Source organism: Lygodium microphyllum, chromosome 5 (assembly GCF_053477565.2).
Source record: "Lygodium microphyllum isolate KBCC chromosome 5, Lygodium_microphyllum_v1.1.10, whole genome shotgun sequence".
Classification (NCBI taxonomy): domain Eukaryota; kingdom Viridiplantae; phylum Streptophyta; class Polypodiopsida; order Schizaeales; family Lygodiaceae; genus Lygodium; species Lygodium microphyllum.
This window is the reverse complement of record NC_141139.1, coordinates 103,247,528-103,267,553: the sequence shown is the minus strand read 5'-3', so window position 1 is coordinate 103,267,553 and position 20,026 is coordinate 103,247,528. Positions and strand designations below refer to the sequence as shown.

At 40.5% G+C, this 20,026-nt stretch overlaps 1 protein-coding gene across 1 annotated transcript; it reads right to left on the bottom strand.

Moving 5' to 3' along the window:
• Window positions 1-15,818: 15,818 nt before the first annotated feature.
• Window positions 15,819-18,015, bottom strand: LOC148036223 (expansin-A2-like). The gene is made up of 3 exons (XM_087678219.1): window positions 17,366-18,015; window positions 16,908-17,231; window positions 15,819-16,747 (listed from the first exon to the last, which is right to left on the bottom strand). Exons 2-3 carry the CDS (start codon window positions 16,973-16,975, stop codon window positions 16,441-16,443), a joined length of 375 nt encoding a protein of 124 aa, XP_087534345.1. The 5' UTR covers window positions 16,976-17,231; window positions 17,366-18,015; the 3' UTR covers window positions 15,819-16,440.
• Window positions 18,016-20,026: the final 2,011 nt, after the last annotated feature.

Sequence of the window (20,026 nt, the reverse complement as noted above, 5' to 3'; positions counted from 1 at the left end):
TGGACGAGGCAATCTCTCAGGGTTCTGGATCTTAATTGTCTCTCCCTAACATCTAAGATCTTGTCAGGCCTTAGTTCAAGGACTCCTTGACTAGGAATTACAACTTGTTGGTCATCTAAGATCTTGTCAGGCCTTAGTTCAAGGACTCCTTGACTAGGCATTACAGCTTGTTGGTCATCGAGTACATGGTTAGGATTAGGTATATATTTCTTCAATAAGCTGATATGGAATACATTATGAACCTTTAGATTCGCAGGGAGTTGCAGTTTATAAGCATTAGGTCCTAGGCATTTGAGGATCTTGTATGGTCCACAATACCTTGGACTTAGCTTCTTGCAATCTCTTAATTCAACCAAAGGCAAATATTGAATCCACCTCTTCGGCTCACGACATCAGTATGCCCTTAGCATATCCTCCATGACTTGATTTACTCGCTCTGTTTGGCCATCCATTTAGGGATGGTAAGCGGTGCTAAAACAGAGTTGAGTCCCAATAGCTTCAAAGATAGCTCTCCAGAAGTGTGACGTGAAGTGAGAATCACGATCACTAATGATTTTTCTGGGTAAACCATGTAGCTTGAATATTTCCTTAATAAACAATCTTGCAATGTCTGAGGCTTTATAGTTTGTCTTTACTGGAATAAGGTGTGTAACCTTAGTAAGCATGTCAACCACAACCATGATGGAGTTGTATCCTCCTTGGACTTGGGGTAATCCTACAACAAAATCCATGCTGATGAATTCCCATTTCATTTAGGGAATGTCAAGCAGTTGCAGTTTCCCTGGCATCATGACATGTTCGGCTTTGATACGTTGACAAGACAAACACTCGGTGACATATTTGAGAACGTCACCTTTGAGCCTCTCCCAATGGCAGCTCTTCCTAACTGCATTGAGAGTCTTGGCATAGCCAGGGTGTCCTACGAAAGGGGAGTCATGAGCTTCCCACAATATCTTCTACTTTAGTAACTGGCTTGCTGGTATACATAGCCTTGTTCTATAGTAGACAACTCCACTATTGATAGAAAATTCATGGTACTTAGCTTGCAATTTTTTATTCTGATCCTTGATAGAGAACTCCCTTAGCATTGTTTGGTAGGCTGGATCATTGCATGCATCCTCTCTAGCTAACTCAAGTATAGGGTTGTTTGGCATATATACTTTTGTAGCTAGAGATCTGGCTGTTGATGGGTTCTGCAAGATTAGGGAATTAAGGAATGCCTTGCGACTAAGTGCATTGGCAACTACATTCTCTTTCCCTGGTCAGTACTTAATTTCAAAGTCGTATTCCTCCAACACTTCAATCCACCGACGTTGCCTCATGTTGAGCTCATTCTGGGTAAAGATCTATTTGAGACTCTTATGGTCAGTTACTAGAGTAAACTTGTTACCAACTGGTAGTGTCTCCAAAGCTTTAAAGCATGGATGACAGCTAACAATTCCTAATCATGCGTAGCATAATTCTTTTCATGACTCTTCAATTTCCTTGAAGAGTATGCTACTGGATGACCTTCCTGCATGAGTACACATCCCAAGGCAAGTATGCTAGCATCAATTACTACCTTGAATTCCTTATTGAGGTTTGGAAGTTTTAGAATAGGTGCTGATACCAAACTTTGCTTCAATCTGTCGAAGCTATTTTGTTCAAGAGTTGACCATGCAATGGAAGTTTGCTTCTTCAATAAGTCCGTCAGGGGTGCTGCAATCAAGGCATAATTTTTTATGAAGACCCTATACCATCCTGTCAATCCAAGAAAGTTGTGTATCTCTTTGACAGATGTTGGTATTGGCCATTCAAGCACATCTCTAACCTTGGCTGGGTCCACTTAGATTCCTTTTGTTGATACTATGAATCCCAGGTATTCAATCTGACGCTTGAAGAATGCACACTTCTTCATCTTAGCATACAGCTTATGTGACCTCATTGTCTCAAGGACAATTCGAAGTTGGGTTCATGATCTTCTTCATGTTTAGAATAGACTAAAGTGCCGTCGAAGAAGACAAGCACAAAATCATCAAGATATGGCCTAAAAGATATCATGCATTAACCTGTTGAAGGTGGCAGGTGCATTCATAAGTCCGAATGACATAACTAGGAACTCAAAGTGCCCATATCTTGTATTGAAGGCCGTCTTGGGGATATCTTCTTCCTTGATCCTTATCTGATAGTAACCTGACCTGAGATCAATCTTGGAGAAGATCTTTGCACCCTGAAGATGATCAAGAAGCTCATCTATTCTAGGAATAAGGTACTTGTTCTTAACTATTGATTGATTTAATCCTCGGTAATCAATACATAGTCGAAGTGTCCCATCTTTCTTTTTCTGGAATAGTACTGGAGCTCCCCAAGGTGAACTACTAGGATGGACGTAGCCCTGATCTAGCAATTTCTTGAGTTGTTCTTTCAGCTCAATTGCTTCTGGTATGGACATTCTATAAGGTCTCTTTGCAATTGGCGCAACTCCTGGTACTAACTTAATCTCATGATCCACTTCTCTTTGAGGTGGAAGTTCGGTCAAATCTTCATGGAATACATCCACGTATTCCTTTAGCCAAGAAGGTCCTTCATTAGACTCTTGCTTCTGACCTAACTTGTTGAGCTTAATTAAGTAGACAGGTAATCCTTTTTCGACTCCTTTTATGATCCGAGATACTTTGGCCAATTGGATTCTCGGCACTCCAGCCTCACCTTGAGTTGTGACTCATTCTCTTTCAGAGTTTTGAAAGGAAACTTGACCCTTTCCACAATGAATGTGGGCGTCGTTAGGCTTAAGCCAATCCATTCCGAGTAGACACTCATGGATACCTAAATTCATGACTCTGATTTTGACCGAAGTCTTCTTTCCTCCCAGAAAGAATTCCACCTTAGCAGTTTGCCTGGTACAAGTAACCTCATGACCATTTGCCAATTCCACAAGCAGGATAGGTGCTTCTACTGTGGCTATTCCTAATCTTTTTGCACATGCTGGTGAGATAAAGGAATGTGTACTGCCACAATCAATCAAGATATTGAAACTTTTACCTTGATAGTCCGACGGTGTTTGAATCACCGAGAACTGGCGATTCGGCCCTTTCTTGTGTAGGGCGGCATGGATTGTCGCTCTTTCAAACTCTGTTTCCATGGTTGGATCTTCTTCTTCTTCTTCTTTGCACATTTACCTATTGGCAATGCAGGCGGTTCTTCCTCTGCCTCAGGTAGTGGCTCCTTGACCATGGCTTGTTTCTTGGAAAGGCGCTTGGCAATGTCCTCCACCAAGCTTAGGACATTGCCTCTTGAAGTGACCGCGTTCGTTGCAGTGGAAACAACGGAGGTTTCGGCCATTACTTTGGGTAGGAACAAAGTTGTTGACGTTATTCGTCCTTGCTTTCTTTCTTTGCCCCTTATTATGAGCTTGAACTCTCTTCATTTGAGGTCTGAATGCTCCTCTGTTCGGGTCATTATAAGACCAAGTTTTGTTACCCCTTGGTCTAGCTTGCACCTCCTGAATTATAGGCGCCGCTCGAATGAGTGTGTCCTAAAGATCTGATGGACGCATAGATTTGAGACGATTATTGACTGGTGGATTTAAACCCGCACAAAATTTGGACACCTATTGTGTCATGTCCATCTGCAGTGCATACTTAAGAAGTGAGACAAATTTAGAATAGTATGCATCAAGCGTGAGCCCCAGCTGTTTTAGCTCATAGAAATCATTCATCTTCTGCGTGCAATATGTAGGTGGCAAGTATCTTCCCTGCACGGCATTCTTTAGCTTCTCCCAGGTAACGGATTCCTCTGTGATCCCTTGATCCGTGCACCATTGCTTCCACCAAAGCCTCGCTTCGCCAGTGAGCTTTAGCTTGGCGAGCATAGCCTGATTGGTGGGGGCAATACTGCCTGCTTCGAAGTAGTCCTCCATGGATTCAATCCAAATTTTAGCATCAGCTTGGACGAATCTGTCTCTCCCATCAAACTCGAGTGGCTTAATCTGCTTGAGAATGAACTTCTTTTCTTGGATTACAATAGTATTTGATGTAGGAGACAGACTAGGAACCTGTACTTGGGGTTGTGCCTGGATAAAGGTTTCTTAACATTATTATACAATAATCGTTATTGATTTATATTACATCTTCAATTCTGCTATCATGTAAACAATGTAGCTACTTAACTTTTTATCAACTCTTATGCACAATCAGACATTGATAAAAAGAAGTCTTTATTTGTATTTATATGGGCATAGCCCTTTCGGAATACAACATTTCTTGCGATGATAAGCCAACTGTTATATTTAGTTTGGGGAGAACAACGTTGTATTACATTTATCTACAGGAACTGTATAATAGTATGGTTTCGGGTCATGGATCTTCAAGAATCGGTAAGTCATTGGAAGTTCAGGATATCCTTTCCGTTGGAATCCATACTTCTCATGGCGGCCCAACACTTTAATCCTGTCAGCGGGGGATTACAATGGTTACTTCCTCATATACATATGAGTTCATCTCAACCCTCCGACCTCGAATATATAAAGTTGAGTTTACGTGAGCTTCCACAAAAATGAACAGCTTCACGATTTTCAGGTCTTCCAACCACTTGATCCTCTTTAGGTGTCTGTAGATAAGCAAACCGGTGGGCGGCTATATAGTAGTTTCCTGAAGCAGCCATCCATCTTCGTTCCATGCACAAGGGTGATGGATTATAGATTTTCTCTAGGATGTTCATCATCTCAACCCTTTGTCGATAATGCGGAGAATGCATTGCGGTCATAAACATGACTCGAAATACCAAGAACTTGTTCCAAGCTTCGTAATTCTGCAAGACAGCAATGAAGGTAAGGAAATGCTTGGAACATCAACATTTTCTTTACTTCTTCTTATTAAGATTTCATAAAACAATTCCGTTGTTGGTTGGCTCTGATATCAAATGTAACGTGTCCACTAGTATCATCCAGGACGTGTCTTAGTAAACCATCGGAAAGGATGTCTAGAAAGCTCCGCCCGGCACTCCCATGGAATGTTACAGGCTTTGCAATCTAGGGCTTTCCGCGTCTGCCACGTAGCGGAAGTATTCCGACCGTTTCCACTTAGGATCGACCTGAAATAGGGTTTTCCTGATTGATCATTTCCTAACAGCAACTAGCGTCGAACCCAAGTGAACTACTTTACGTAGAAATGCCATATCCAAAGCGGATTCACGTTGCACTTGGCTCAAGGAGAATGGGAAACGAGAGGGATGCAAAGCTCAACCTCTCTGCCATAAGGCATAGTCCCATTCCATTCCTCTAAAATAGCATAAATCGGGTTTAATCATAACTCCAGATCAACGATTTTGTTGTTCGTGTCCTCTAACGATCATCCCGCTGTTCCTCGTGATTTGAGAAAAGTTCCCGGCCAACCGGGACCACCCATCCATAGGACGGACCTATGGCCCATCCTCCGCACTTTCCTCGGGTTGTTTTAGTTATTTAATTATCTAATACATTAGTTGGACATGTAACAACCAGCTTCTTTAATTAACCCATTAGGCATTGGTTCCTTCACGTAATCTTATCACTTGACATAGAAAAATAATATCAGACAAGTTCCTTATTAACACGTCAACATATTTATCTTTGAAATACAAAGAGTCCAGCCCGTAGGCTTATCCATAATCCACTGGAAGGCTATCCAGTAATCCACAGGGATCACTATTCCAAGTTTCTACCCGTAGACTAGTATGCGGGCCTGGAGATCCAATCCCGAGTCACGTTAGCCTCTTGTGTAGGACCCAGAAGGCGAGGGATTTACAGCCAGAGCCCCATGGCATCCAAGCATCCTTCTGCTCCAAGTAGCGCTCAACGGAGAGACCTCTCGTGGTGGGTTCGGTCCACTTTTCCGGCGCGGTCAACAACCCCCTTGGTTAGGGTCAGGCAGGCAGTCGGGGGTAACTGAAGCTGCCTCTCCCTTCAGGACTTCAACCTGAAGTATAGATATCGATTTATCTTTTAATACATTGATCAAACAAGGTCAAACAATGCTCTAGAATCTATAGCAAGCACAAACATTCCCATTGACCGTTTTTGTTGTTGGCAAACTGCTAAGGAATGAATCCGTCCTTTCGAATGTATCGAGCACTCGATCTGGGATGACTTGCAATTTCGAAAGATGCCCTATATCTTGGGTTAGGGCATACCCTATTAACCCAACTTGGTCAAACCTTAAGTTCATTGGGTACTTCAGTTTCTGGTCTTTAATTTTCAATTAATCTTCTTTACTCAAGAAGGATACTAAAGTATTCATCCTTTTTGCAAGATAACTTGCGTAAGGATCCACCAACCCCATTGCAAGACTTTGGCCATTCTCTTGTGATCCAATCACAAGATCATATGACTCCGCATTTGCTACACAAGCGTCGCATAGAACTATGAGACAATGGAGTCATGAAACAATTTGTTTCAAGTTCTTTAAGCTGACGTCATTAGACCTAGGGTTACAAGCTTCATCTTTGTAAGATTCTCAAGGACAAACCCTAATTCCTTTTATGATTAAAATTCGCAGTCCCTATATTCAAGGAATGTGGCAAGTATTTAAGGTATAGGCGTCTCTTGGAATTTAACTCATTCCCAATGAGTATTTTGCAGCATAGGTGTTTTAAGTTTATGTCAATTTGGTTAACTCTAGAAGATAATTTCGAGATTACTTCCACATGATTCGTTGTCTATGCGTAAATTGATTTTTCAATCCTAAACTTTATCGATTTGAGGTTAACTTAATTTCAAATAATCCTCCTACACTTTGCGAACAAATTCCATGCTAAACAAGCAACCTTTTACTTGATAATTTATGCTATTGACAACGATAATTTCATAGAGTTTATGCACCGCAAGAATCGTTTCATGCTTTGCACTTTCCATAATGATTTATTACGATATGTGTTAATAGTGCGAGACACAGTTTATACTTCAAGGCTTAACCAAAGTATATTATTTTAATGGATAATAATCTAGTCTTATAATTTATTTCGACGCATAAGCTATTTACTAGAAATGCATTTATGCTTTCTTCATTTGCATGTTTCATTTAAAGGTATTGATGACTAAGTTCCTTCGTCGTGAACAACTAGGACGAGATATATCCTATTTTTAATAATTAACCTTGCATGTTTGAATTACAGCAATATCAAATAAAAATTAAGAAGGAAAACTTGGGTTTGGGGTGTGATATCCACATGGATACCGAGAGATGACCCTCCCGCAGTTGCGCCTTGGACTTTCTTAGGAGGCATCGCAATTGTAGTTTTTCGGACGTTGTCGAAGGGATTGCGAAAGCAAAGTCGCGTCTTCAGAAGACCTTGATATATATCAAGATGGAAGATCAAACAAATAAATAATTCAATGTCAGAGATGGTTCTAACATTCAACTCTGAGACATATATTAACCATACAATAATTCCAGATTTCAATCAATAAGTTCTGTTTTAGCTTCAACATGTCATACAGGTAAAGTATACCAATAGCATTCTTGTAATCCACTGATGGTATATGACTCTCTTTATAGTGAGCTCAATCATCAAGTTTTCAGGGTTACTCCAAGTTGAATGGGATGAATAGGTGATATTATATTGTTATGATGGGCTGTTTCTGTAACCTTTAAAGAACCTTGCAGTTTTCATACATGGTTACCACCTCCTTATGTAAAACCTTGGAGTTTATCTTATCCAAAGATTTAAGGTATGTGTCATGAAAATTGGGCTCAATACTTTGCGAACAGTTTTCAGCATCTCAGTTGGTGTTGAGCGAACTTTATCTGCCACCTTCTTCACCATGGGCTTAGCTTGGGGAAGAGGAAAGCTGATGGTCTGGATTTAGGAGAAGCAGCTGGATTGATATACAGGCATCGATGCCTTGAACAGAGCATTAGATTCAGGATCCACAAAGCTCATAAAAGTTGGAGCTTCAAATAGTTCTTTTGCAGTGCATTATCATTCCACCACCATCTTCTTAAAAACAGATTACCATATTACGGTTTCTGCTAGAATTCTGTGTTTGCTTTTCTGATTGATTAATGGGCTCCACACATAAGGAATGTCAGTTCAGTCACCCTTTACAGCCCTGATCGGCATCCTTCAGCAATTCAATTCTTGGAAATTATCTTGCAGCACCCCTCACTCAAATTACCAGAGTAACTTAAGCAGCAAAGACTCCTATGGCTTTCAGCCTGACTTCTTCCACTTGAGTTGTGCTCTCCATACCTGCACTCAAGAGAAACGCCTTGACCTTGCCGTACAGGTGTTCCAGCAGATGGATGAAGATGGACAGACTCCTACCCTGGACACTTTCCAGAACTTAATGGTGGTTTTTTTAAGTGTGAATGAGCCAAGAGAGGCAGCAAAGGTCTTAGTGGAGATGGTCTCTCGAGGTCTGGTTCATCCAGGTGAGCTTCCTGCTAGAAGTGTCAGCTACACAACCATCATAGATGCACTCATTCAATCTGGATACCTTGAAGATGCTCGCAACTTTCTATATGGTTTGCATGAGAAAGGCTACAGGCCTGATTATATCACTTGCACTAATGTTATAAAAGTATTTTCTCAGAGGGGCCATGTAGATGCTCTCGACCAGCTGTGTGATGATATCAGAGCAAGGCAGCTGCTGCCAAACATTGTCCAATTTAAGAAATTCATTGATGAGCACTGCAAAGGAATCCAGAATTCTGCGCCCTTCACTGTCTACTCCCTCATTTGATTACGTTTAACACCGCAGCATTCTTCAATCATCATCTTTCTTGGCCGACTCTTCCAACTGTTCTTTGTACGCAACCAACAACTTCAATATAGCTTTAAAAACCTGATCAAGACCAGACTGCAACTCCTGTGGCATTAAATCAGCAGGAACAGGAAGTACAGAAACCAGGCCGAGAATATACACTTTCTTGTCATGCTCCCTGCGAAAATGGACAGGCTGACCACTTTTCTTTGACTCATACAGCATGCTAAACCAAGAACGAAATATCTCCGTCGTAGCCCCAATCCGCTGCAGTATACTCAGGGCCAACCCTCCATTGTAATACAGGGCATTTGCCACCGTTCATCATATCAGCAAAGAAGACGAAAGGATCAATACTGTCTATGGGTGACTGAAACTCCTCATCATCCGTAAAGTCATCATCACTATCATCATCTTCTGCTGACCTATAGAATGAACTTGCCTGAGCAGCTAATTTCTGTAATTTTTGAGTATCCACTGCATCATCATCGTCGTCGTCATCCCCAATCTCCTTGATCGCCGTTTCTCTCACTTCCTCTTCAATAACTCCACTCAACTCTGCACAACTTTACATCCGCTTCAGCTCTTCCTCTTCGCGGACATCTGCGTACCTCCTCTGTTTTTTGCTCCTTCTTCCGCATTCGTCCTTATTCCCCCCCCCCAGAGTGCCGTCTCATTCCTCTCTTTTTCTTCATTCCCCCATGATTCGATGTCTTTTTCCCTCTTCGTAGATCTTCCCCTCCAAAAGCCTCCTTTTTAAAAATAGCCCAAAAGCTTCTCCTTTTTCCCCTCAAAGCACGGCTCTCCTTTTCCCTCCTTCTTTAGCCTTTTAAAATCCCCTCTTTAGCCTTCATAGTTCTATTTTCCAATTACCGAGATCCGCCCTGTTTGTGATTCCCTTTTTCAAGTTAAACCACATTCCAAGCTACATGGGTAAGATCATCATCGTTATTCTCGTAGCATAGATACGATACTTGACTCGGAAAATCTATGTCATCGCATGATTCATGCATTCGACATGATGAAGCAAAAGATCACTATAGAATTATAATGTGGCCGTTCAAAAGTTGTGCATAACCTGTGATTAGGACATTCCATGTGTCTAGATCTCGATAAGGAAACATATCAAACACTGCTTGTGCCTATGCCAGCCAGCCACATTTAGCATACATATCAATTAATGCAATGCCCACATCCACATTTGTCTTCAATAGCCCTATCTTATCAATCTCAGCATGTATTTCTTGGCCCTTGTTTATAGCTCCAGCCATGCCACAAGCTTTTAAGGTGCAGACAATTGTGATATTATCCAAAGAGATATCCTCCTCATGCATTTGTTTGAATAACTGTAATGTCTTGTCTCCTTGATCCTGTTCAACTTAGACTGAAAGCAATCCTTCATACTCGCTACTATACTCATACGCAGAAAAATATGTACAAAGTACAAAATCCCATGCACAACTTTTGGGTGGTTTACACACCTCGAATGCGCAGCAATACGACAACGTGGAAGCAGCCTTACAATTCCTCCTAGGAATTCCACCGTCACTCCCTTGCACCGCTCGTCGAAAGTAGTTTTTGGAAGGCTCCCTCCTTAGAAGTCGGGGAAATTCAAAAGGGTGTTTCAGAGTTTTTTACGACTAAGACCCATTGAAGCCATGGGGAAGGCTTAATGACCTTTTAATGACTCGTTCAAACGAGGAACGAAAAAGGGATGGAAAAGACACAAGGTGCGGGAGAGAACTCCAAGGGAATATAGTAACCATAAAGGTTATAAGAAAGGTCGAAGGACCCTTAGGTTAAAATTAAAGGAAAAGGGGGTTTCAATACGCCACAAGGGGAGGGGCTAGGGAAGGTTTAAACATGGAGGAAAGAGGACTAAGTGACTTTTAAAAACACGAGGGGGAAAGGTAAAAATAGGACCTCTAAGCCCACTCTTTATAGGGGGAAAAAAAAGGGCTTATGATCCTTTAAACACGAGGGGGGGGTGAGGTTCCAAAAACATAAGAAGGGGGTCTTAGGGGTTTTTAGGACACAGGGGTAATAATAAGGTTTTTGAAAGACACAATAGGGGGTGAAAGGCCTTAAGAGGATAAAACCGGGGGGTAGGGAGAATTTGGTGAGGCATAAGAAGGGGGGTGAAAGGGGGCTTAAGGGGATTAGAACCGGGCTCCCTCCTTCCCTTCTGCAAATAGGACGACACAATCCAACGGCAGCAGCCTTAGTTTTATCCTCCTCTCTCTTCCTCAGCGTTTAGAATGGCCCCTCACTCCTCACGTATTTTGTCTAATTCCTTTCTCAAACTGGCGGCATCCTGGCTCGTCCCTCCTAGGCTTGTGTTCCCCCCTTTTTTTATAGGGAGGGAGAGGTTCCTCCCTCCCCTACACGGCAGCAGCAGAGCAATTTTACTCCAGGGAGCTCCACAAAGGAGCTTTCGTAAACCTTCTATTCCCCTCCCCCTCCAGCACGACTGTCGGCTGGGGGGAAATTAGGGGAATTAAAATTTTTCATTTATCCTTAAAAATTGCTATATCATTATTTTCCTAATGGAGGTAGTTCATGAGGAAAAAAGGAATTTAGAACGTTACACATGACATGACTTATTTATGCAAGAATATTCATCATATTTCTCCTCGTTAAATCTTAAATGCTTATGAATAAAATAGGCATTATGGCATGACTTACTAATGCAAGAGCATTCATACTAATTTTGACATAGGTATGAAATGTGTTTCTAAATTGAAAGGTGATGTCAGGAAAGTAAAAAATGTATGAAATTTTAAACAGTGTGAGAATAGCATGGTTGCATTCCTATGTAAGTAGGAAAGCATGTTGGAATATACATGAAAGGACCATACACTTCACTTTAAAAGAAAGCCACATAAACAAAAAAGTAGAATCTAATTACATGAAAAAGAGGGGCTTCACTCATCTTAACACTACTCTTGTAATTTGTCCCATTTCAATATATTTAAAAAAACATGTGCTTATGATACCAAAATCGGATGGAACTTTATCAATATTATAAGATAGGAGAATAAAAGATTTGCAACAATTTTTAAGTGAAATTTTATTTTCTACAAAAATTAAATCTTGAAACATGCATGAAAATTGGTCACAACATCACTCAACAATGCTATTTGGAGCTCTTAAAGAACTTGGCAATTTCTATGTAATTACAAATCTCTCAATGGGATATACAATATATATATTAAAGTTACTTTCATGAAAGTCTTAGCTTGGTAAAATATTTGTTGAGATGGTTTTGATTAAAAGCACTTAAAGTTTTCGATTTTCTATGAAAATGGTCTTAAAGGTTGATATAGAAATATACAATTTCTAGCTTGTTTTGACCCTTTTGATTTTTTTTTCCAATTACTATCTTGTATTGGTCACATTTTCCTAAAACCATGTATTCTTAATATTTCTCATCGATGAGAAATGAATTTTTTTGTAGAGGTTCCAAATTTCCACAAAAGTGTCTTATTTGCTAGATGACTAGCATTAATAGGTTCTTTGAGAAAGGAATGATCTAAATCTTACATACAATCCCAGAGGAGAGTATAATAATCAATAAAATCAAATTTTACAAGCTCAAAGGAGAGTACAAATTGGAGTGTATACATACGTGCATGTGGAGTCTAACTACATATGCATTCAAAAGTACAAGGTCTTTAATGTTGTGAGAGTTGGGAGGAAAAATGCATGATTTGACCATAGCACATGATCTTGAAACATTCATTCACCTTAGAATCTAGCAACATGAGCCATGGAACTCTAGTATATACTATAAATGGAGACATATAGGAGAGAGACCTTGTGTTTGAAACAACAAGAAAACAAGAAAGAGAAATAAAGAAAAAGAAAAGCTCCATGTTAACATGTATATAAATTCCAATCTCAATTCACAATGTCAAACACATGATGAAAATCAAAGTAAAAAGGATATATGAGCTCCTAGGCTATCAAGAGCTTGAGTTTTATCGAACTATAAAAACATGAAAGTAATAAGCACACATTTATATAGGGTCTCAAAACCTAGCTACCTAATTTCAATTTGGGGATTTTTTAAGTTATGTGAAAATGCATAACAATGTCATTGCATTGAGATGGAAGGTATCATGGTCTCGCTAACTAATGATTAAGTCTTGTGCAAATGTTAGAAAAAATGTTACTAATGGATACTACTTATGTTAAGAAAGACGTTGATGTTGTGGATGGCTAGATCATATGTGGTTTCTACTACTACGTTGTCTATGCCTCATTAGACTATTTGTTGGTTTATCCCATGGCAACAAGAGGTATTTATGGGACTATGGGCATCACACACACACACACTCTCTCTCTCTCTCTCTCTCTCTCTCTCTCTCTCTCTCTCAACACACACACACACACACACACACCCCTGTTGTAACTAGTGAAGGAGAGTGTATAAACAAGAGTGGAGATGGACTTGGAAATTTAAGTTCTAATCTCCATGTATTGTTTTGATTGGTATTCTTTTCCATTTGATTTTTTAAATAAAATATATAAAAATTGATCGTCTTTTGATTGTTATTCTATTCCATTTGGATTTCATGATGTTGCTCTAGCAAATTTCAATTTGAAAAAAATCTAATTAAGGTGCCTATTTCAAGTTATTTAATGTTAGATCCCAATAATGGTAGATGCTAGATGAGCCCTATATTCATTACAAGAAACTCCTCCCTCAAAACATGTGAGAAAAAGAGGTGAATATAGCTATAGATGTGATAAGACTAGATGGTTGTGTGGGGAAAATAAGACAAGTGTACAGAAATAGATGACATGGAGTAGATGGAGTAGATGTGGAAAGAGAGGTAAAAGAGAGACCAATCCTGTGAAGTATGTAGACATAATTGGAAGTGTGGATTGCACTTTAATAAGTGAGGCATCCACTTTTACTTAATGCTCTAACTTTTAAGGGTAACATGATTTTTCATTATTTATTTTAAAAGTGTGCAACAATGCACGTGGGAAATAAAATATTTCAAGGGTGTTTTATATGTGTTGTTCGTGATGATTATATGCAGACAAGTTTGCTATTTTACAGAGTTCTTCAATTGTAATGGACATTGAATTTCTAAATCCAAATGAATAAAGAGACCTAGGTCTCGTGACATGGCTTACTGATGCAAGAATATTCAACATAATCCTACTCATTAAATTTGAAGTGCTTTTGAACAAAGAAGGCCTAGATCTTGTGACATGGCTTACTAATGCAAGAACATGCATACTAAATTTGATGTTTCTAAATTAAAAGATGATGGTAGGAAATGGAACAACGTATAAAATTTCGAATAGTGTGGAAATACCATGCTTGTGGTAGTGTATTCGCAAAGCATGTGGAATATACATGAAAAAACCATACACTTCTCTTTAAAAGTTTAAAAGGAGAGAGACCTTCTCTTAAATTTTTTTAAAAAGAAAAATGGATGTTGATTCCTCTTTCATCATTGGGGGAGCCAAAAAGAGGACTCCAAAGGAAGGGTAACAGTGCCTTCCTAACTTTGTAATGAAAAGCTGGTTTGGATCTTCTTAGATTATGGAAAAATTTGCGTTTTTTCTGACAATAGTTTTGTGAAAATGCATAACAATGTCATTGCATTAAGGTGGAAGGTATCAATGGTCTGGCTAACTAAGGATTAAGAGTGCAAATGTTAGAAAAAATGTTACTAATGGATACTACTTATGTTAAGAAAGATGTTGATGTTGTGGATGGCCAAATCATATGTGGTTTCTACTACTACTTTCTCTATGCTTCCTTGGACTATTTGTTGGTTTATCCCATGGCAACAAGAGGTACTATGTATGGGACTATGGGCATCTCTCTTTCTCTCTCTCTCTCTCTCTCTCTCTCTCTATATATATATATATATATATATATATATATATATATAAAAACAAACACACACACGTGTGTTGTAACTAGTGAAGGAGAATGTATAAACAAGAGTGGAGATGGACTTGGAAATTTAAATTCTAATCTCCATGTATTGTTATGATTGGTATTCTTTTCCATTTAAATTTCCTTTTTTCTAATTTTGAAATAAATCAAAATTGGTAGTCTTTAGACTGTTATTCTGTTCCTTTTGGATGTCATGATGTTGCTCTAGCAATTTTCAATTTGAAATAAATATAATTAAGGTGCCTATTTCAAGTTATTGAATTCTATATCCCAATAATGGTGGATGCTAGATAAGCCCTATATTGATTACAAGAAACTCCTCCTCAAAACATGTGACAAAAAGAGGTGAATGTAGCTATAGATGTGATAACCCTAGATGGTTGCGTGGGGAAAATAAGACAGGTGTATAGATATAGATGATGTGGAGTAGATGTGGAAATTGGAATTCATGTTTGCGCACATATGATGAAAGCAAGTGGAAAGAGAGAGGTAAAAAGAGAGACCAGTCGTGTGAAGGATGTAGACATAATTGAAAGTGTGGATTGCACTTTAATAAGTGAGGCATCCACCTTCTACTTAATGCTCTAACTTTTAAGGGTAACATGATTTTGCATTATTCATTTTAAAAGTGTGCAACAATGCATGCGGGAAAGAAAATATTTCAAAGGTGATTTATACATGTTATTCGTGATGATTATATGCAGACAAGTTTGTTGTTTTATAGAGTTCTTCAATTGTAATGGACATTGAATTTCTATATCTTAATGAATAAAGAGACTTAGGTCTCGTGACATGGCTTATTGATGCAAGAATATTAAGCGCAATCCTACTCGTTAAATCTGAAGTGCTTTTGAACAAAGAAGGCCTAGATCTTGTGACATGACTTACTAATACGAGAACATGCATACTAAATTTGATGTTTCTAAATCCATAGATGGTGGTAGGAAATTGAACAATGTATAAAATTTCAAAGTGTGGAAATACCATGCTTTTGGTAGTGTATTCGCAAACCGTGTGGAATTTACATAAAAAACCATACACTTCTCTTTAAAAGTTTAAAAGGAGACCTTGTCTTTAAAAAAAATTAAAAGAAAAAGGGATTCTGATTCCTCTTTCATCGTTGGGGGAGCCAAAAAGAGGACTCCAAACGAAGAGCAACAGTGCCTTCCTAACTTTGTAATGAAAAGGTGGTTTGGGGCCTTCTTAGATTATGGAAAACTTAGTGTTTTTTGACTGTAAAGGCCCCGGGACCCTAGCTGTGACTAGCCTTGCAACGCCAGTATCAACAGGCGAAGTGGAGCCGATCCCAGAGGAAGATGAAGAACGGCTCTAGGCGAGCTGATCCCAGGACTCCTGAGGCTACTTTAAAAATTATATGCTCAGGGTCCTCATTTGTCAGCTGCGGCCTAGAGGAATCGAGAGGAAAGACGATTTCTGAGGATGAAGGACGCTAACTACGATAAGCTGGGCAGGCACGCTTATGCCGACACGTAGACGGATCAAGTAGTCGTTTGTACACTAGTATGTAGGCAGAGTCTAATCGACCTTCGGCACGCAAACCATGACGTGACTGCATATTCTTGCCGTAGGCCAGAGACGTCGAGGATGGAAGTAGGTGAAGAATATTGCGCTGGAGCGGTACCGGAGGTCAGTACAGCAGCTCGCTAATGGAGTAACGGCTTCATTGGAGCTGTTTCTGCCTGCGAGATACCTGATGGACTACGAGACTATTGAAAAGCTAATCACAAGTAGGCGGTAGCTGGCAGCCGCCCCAAGACGACGACCGCGGTGTCCATCAGTCGAACTGCTCGCCAGAGAAGGTCTGTCCGAACTGCCAGTTGGCAGGTGCGGCGTCGTAGGAGGTGAGGGCGCGGCCGTCGCTGGTGGTGACCTGGAAGGACAGGCTCTGGCCGCCCAGGTTGGCGTTGCTCTGCCAGTTCTGGCCCCAGTTGCGCGTCATGGGCTGCCAGCCGGTGCGGGAGCCCTTGATGGACACCGCGCGGATGTCGCCCGCACCTCCCACGTTGGTAATGAGGACGAGGTTGAAGTAGGCGTGGCCGTTGAGAGTAAAGTGAATGCCGCCCCTCTTCTCGCAGGGCACCCTGAAACGTATCATTCAACAACTTAACTTACATACACATATATATGTATGCATGATGATGATGTTGACGACCATGGTGAAGCGATTTTACGACAGTTAGCACCGAGCAGAAAATGTACAGAATTATTGCTAGATAGAGACAGGAATGGCGCTGTAGGTACCTTCTGTAGAGGACCGGCACGATGCCTCCCTTATAGACCCCGATCTTCTCGAAAGCCGGCTGTGCCATGTCGAAGTGCTGGAGAGGGGGATTGCACCATCCGCCGTCGGTGTTGGACTGCGCTGGGTTGGGCGGGCAGAAATTGGTGGCCGTGACCACCACGGACGATGATCCACCAAGGCACCTTTGGGGTCCGCCTGGGCATCGCACCTGATCTCGAAGCAGGCACCGCAGCTCAGCCCGCCGTTGAAGAGCGCCGTGCTCAGGGCCGCGGTGTTGGTGCCGTAGCCGGAGGAGTAGAGGTCGCCGTAGCCGCAAGCGCCGCCTGCAGTGTCACGATCATCGACAATAGTATCAACATCAGCAAGCCGAGCAATCACTTACTATCCGTAGTCAAAAAGCGGCTCCCACGAGGCATGCGGCCTTTCTTTTACGATTAGGAAGGAGGCACCAACGTACCCATTGTGCCCGAGGCGTCGCTTCCGCCGTAGAAGGTGGCATGAGCGTTGCTCCAGCCGCTCTCTTTGGACGCCCCGCCGCCGTAGTAGGATGCACTCACTGGCACTATGCCTACATTCATACCTAGATTAGCTGTGGCCAGATACAACAAGACTGCTATGCCTCCGATCATTGCCTTACAAATAACGGGCTGCAGCTGCTGTCCCGCAGAATTGGTGATCGTGGAAGAGGATGGAATGGCAGCTGGCGCAGCCATGTTGCAGGCGTCAATCGAGAGAGGAGAAAGAAGATTTAAGACTACAGATTGCTGCTTGCCTGTGCCTAATTGAGCCTGCGGGGGTAAATTATATAGTTCGTTGGCTCACCGATCATACAGCCGAAAGAGCTGAAGCAGCTGGGCCCTCCGTCCTAGCAAACAAGGTTAGGTAACACGGATGAGATGTGTCGTACTGAGACGCTGCATGTGGCCGCTAGAGTCTAAGAGGCGGCCCCACTCTGTCGAGCTGATTGTCTGACCTAATACTCGCTGCAACCTGCAGCCTACCATAATTCATTGCCCTATCGTTGTCGCTGGCCGGACACAGCACGTTCTGCTCTTGCCCAGCCAAATTAGTAAAAACCAACGACCGCCACAACTTTCCGATATTAATGTATGCACTATGTACCGCATCGGATGTCGCGCAGGGCAGCTGCAAGCCTGCAAGAGGGATGGATGATTTTGTCAGTCGTGACTGCGCGCTTGCCCCAATCCCAGCTGGGGTAATGTGAGATGTTTTCCATGTGGAGAGAAGATTAGAATGACGTGTTAAACATGCCATGATTAAAACAAAGTCCTCTCCAAGTCCTTGCTTGATACTAGCGCCCTGGCCAAGTCCTTGCGCCAGTACAAAACAAAAATCCCTTCGATATCGTATTATTTACTCGTTCAACACGAGTTTCTTCTTCAAAGTGTATTGGATTTCATTGAAAAGTGCTTCATGCAATCTCTTTAAAACTATCACCAAACCCCATGCACTAGTAGCAAGCTCTAACAAGCATTATGTAACTATGAATTTATCAAACAATGGCACGATAAAGTTGGTTCTTAGGAGATGATTCTTAGGATCCCATGGCCACATGTATCACATCCTTGTATATCATTGGTGGTGTTACCAACTATAAGCAATCTACTAGTCAAAATAATATCAAAACATTTGAAAATTTTACAAATTGGCAAACGTTATGAGCTAAAAAAACTAGCCCTATGATCAATGATATAGCCAATTTCTTTGTTGTGGGATAGCTTTTGGTGTACTTGAAAGGGGCTAGCATGAAACCATCCTGATGACTTCTTATTGTTTTAAGTTTATATTCAATGTTAGTTTCTTATATTGATAGTGATTCAAGATCATTCAATGCCCTTCTCTATTCTAGCCTCCTCATGAAGGATTTAACATATATGTTATAATGCAATGACAAAAAGTAATTTCACTTGTTTGTATGGAAAATAATTTTTGCAAATATATGTGTGTGAAGGGAGAGAGAGAGAGAGAGAATTTGTGTGTGTGCACGTGTGTGTGTGTGTGTGTGATGAAGCTACCATAAATAATTAGGATATGACCACAAATAATTAGAAACTTGCACTACAACAGAAACGAGGCATAGACACGCATGTTAGACGCGCAAAGTCAGGCGCATCTATATGTGCGTGTAAAAGAGCGTGTAAATAGACACGAATTTTGCGTCTATATATCCGCGTAAATAGACACCAATATAGACGCGCCTCCAAATGCGCAATTATTTAACCACCTGAAATTGGACTTAACATAATAAAAAAAAATAGAGTTAATAATTATTTAACCACTTGAAATTGATTCTTGAGTATGCACGTGTGTGCATGATAAAAACCATAGAATTAAGAATACACATTGAATCATTGAATAAAAAAACCAGAGTTAATAATTATTTTTGCATTGCTCTCTAATGAATGGCAGTTCCTCCAGTTGACAAGCCTGATATAAGTAATTAGCGGCAAGCGACAGAAACCTTATTATACAATTAGTAGCAAGCATTGTAATATGTATCTCGTAATTTCTCTACTTGAAGATAATAAAAAATACTTCATTTTTATTATGAAAAATTCAATTTAGCTTTAAACTTGACTATTGATTCTTGAGTATGTACGTGTGCACATGATAAAAACCATAGAATTAAGAATACACATTGAATCATTAAGCAAATTAAGTATGTTACAGTGAATGATCCATCTCACCTTCAATGAGATCAGCCCTTGCTAAACTATCTACTTCTAGGTCTATGTTACCAAGAGGTAATGAAGCAAATAAGTCTTATATCCCACTATCAGATGTGTTGCTATATTGCTCAATATCTTCATCAATATCATCGACAATCACATTATTGTTTTCTTCTACATTTCCTTGAACATCCTCGCGAGGTTCATCTTATACTATATCACGCATATAATCCATTATGGTGTCATCATGTACATCTTCATTAATTGTTGGATTGTCATCTGCTATCTCCATGTCGGTAATATTACCATATATTGGTTTTGAACGATTAGATATAGGGATGACATACCACCATCGGTTATTGTTTACCATTGGATGATACACAACCTGTATTTGAAAAAAAAAAAGCAAGAAACTTAAATACTTATTC

Coding starts and splice junctions, on each gene's coding strand:
- LOC148036223 (XM_087678219.1), bottom strand. CDS start 16,975: ATGGCACAGCCGGCTTTCGAGAAGATCGGGGTCTATAAGGGAGGCATC. Junction 16,748..16,907: donor GTGCCGGTCCTCTACAGAAG/GTACCTACAGCG, acceptor GATACGTTTCAG/GGTGCCCTGCGAGAAGAGGG.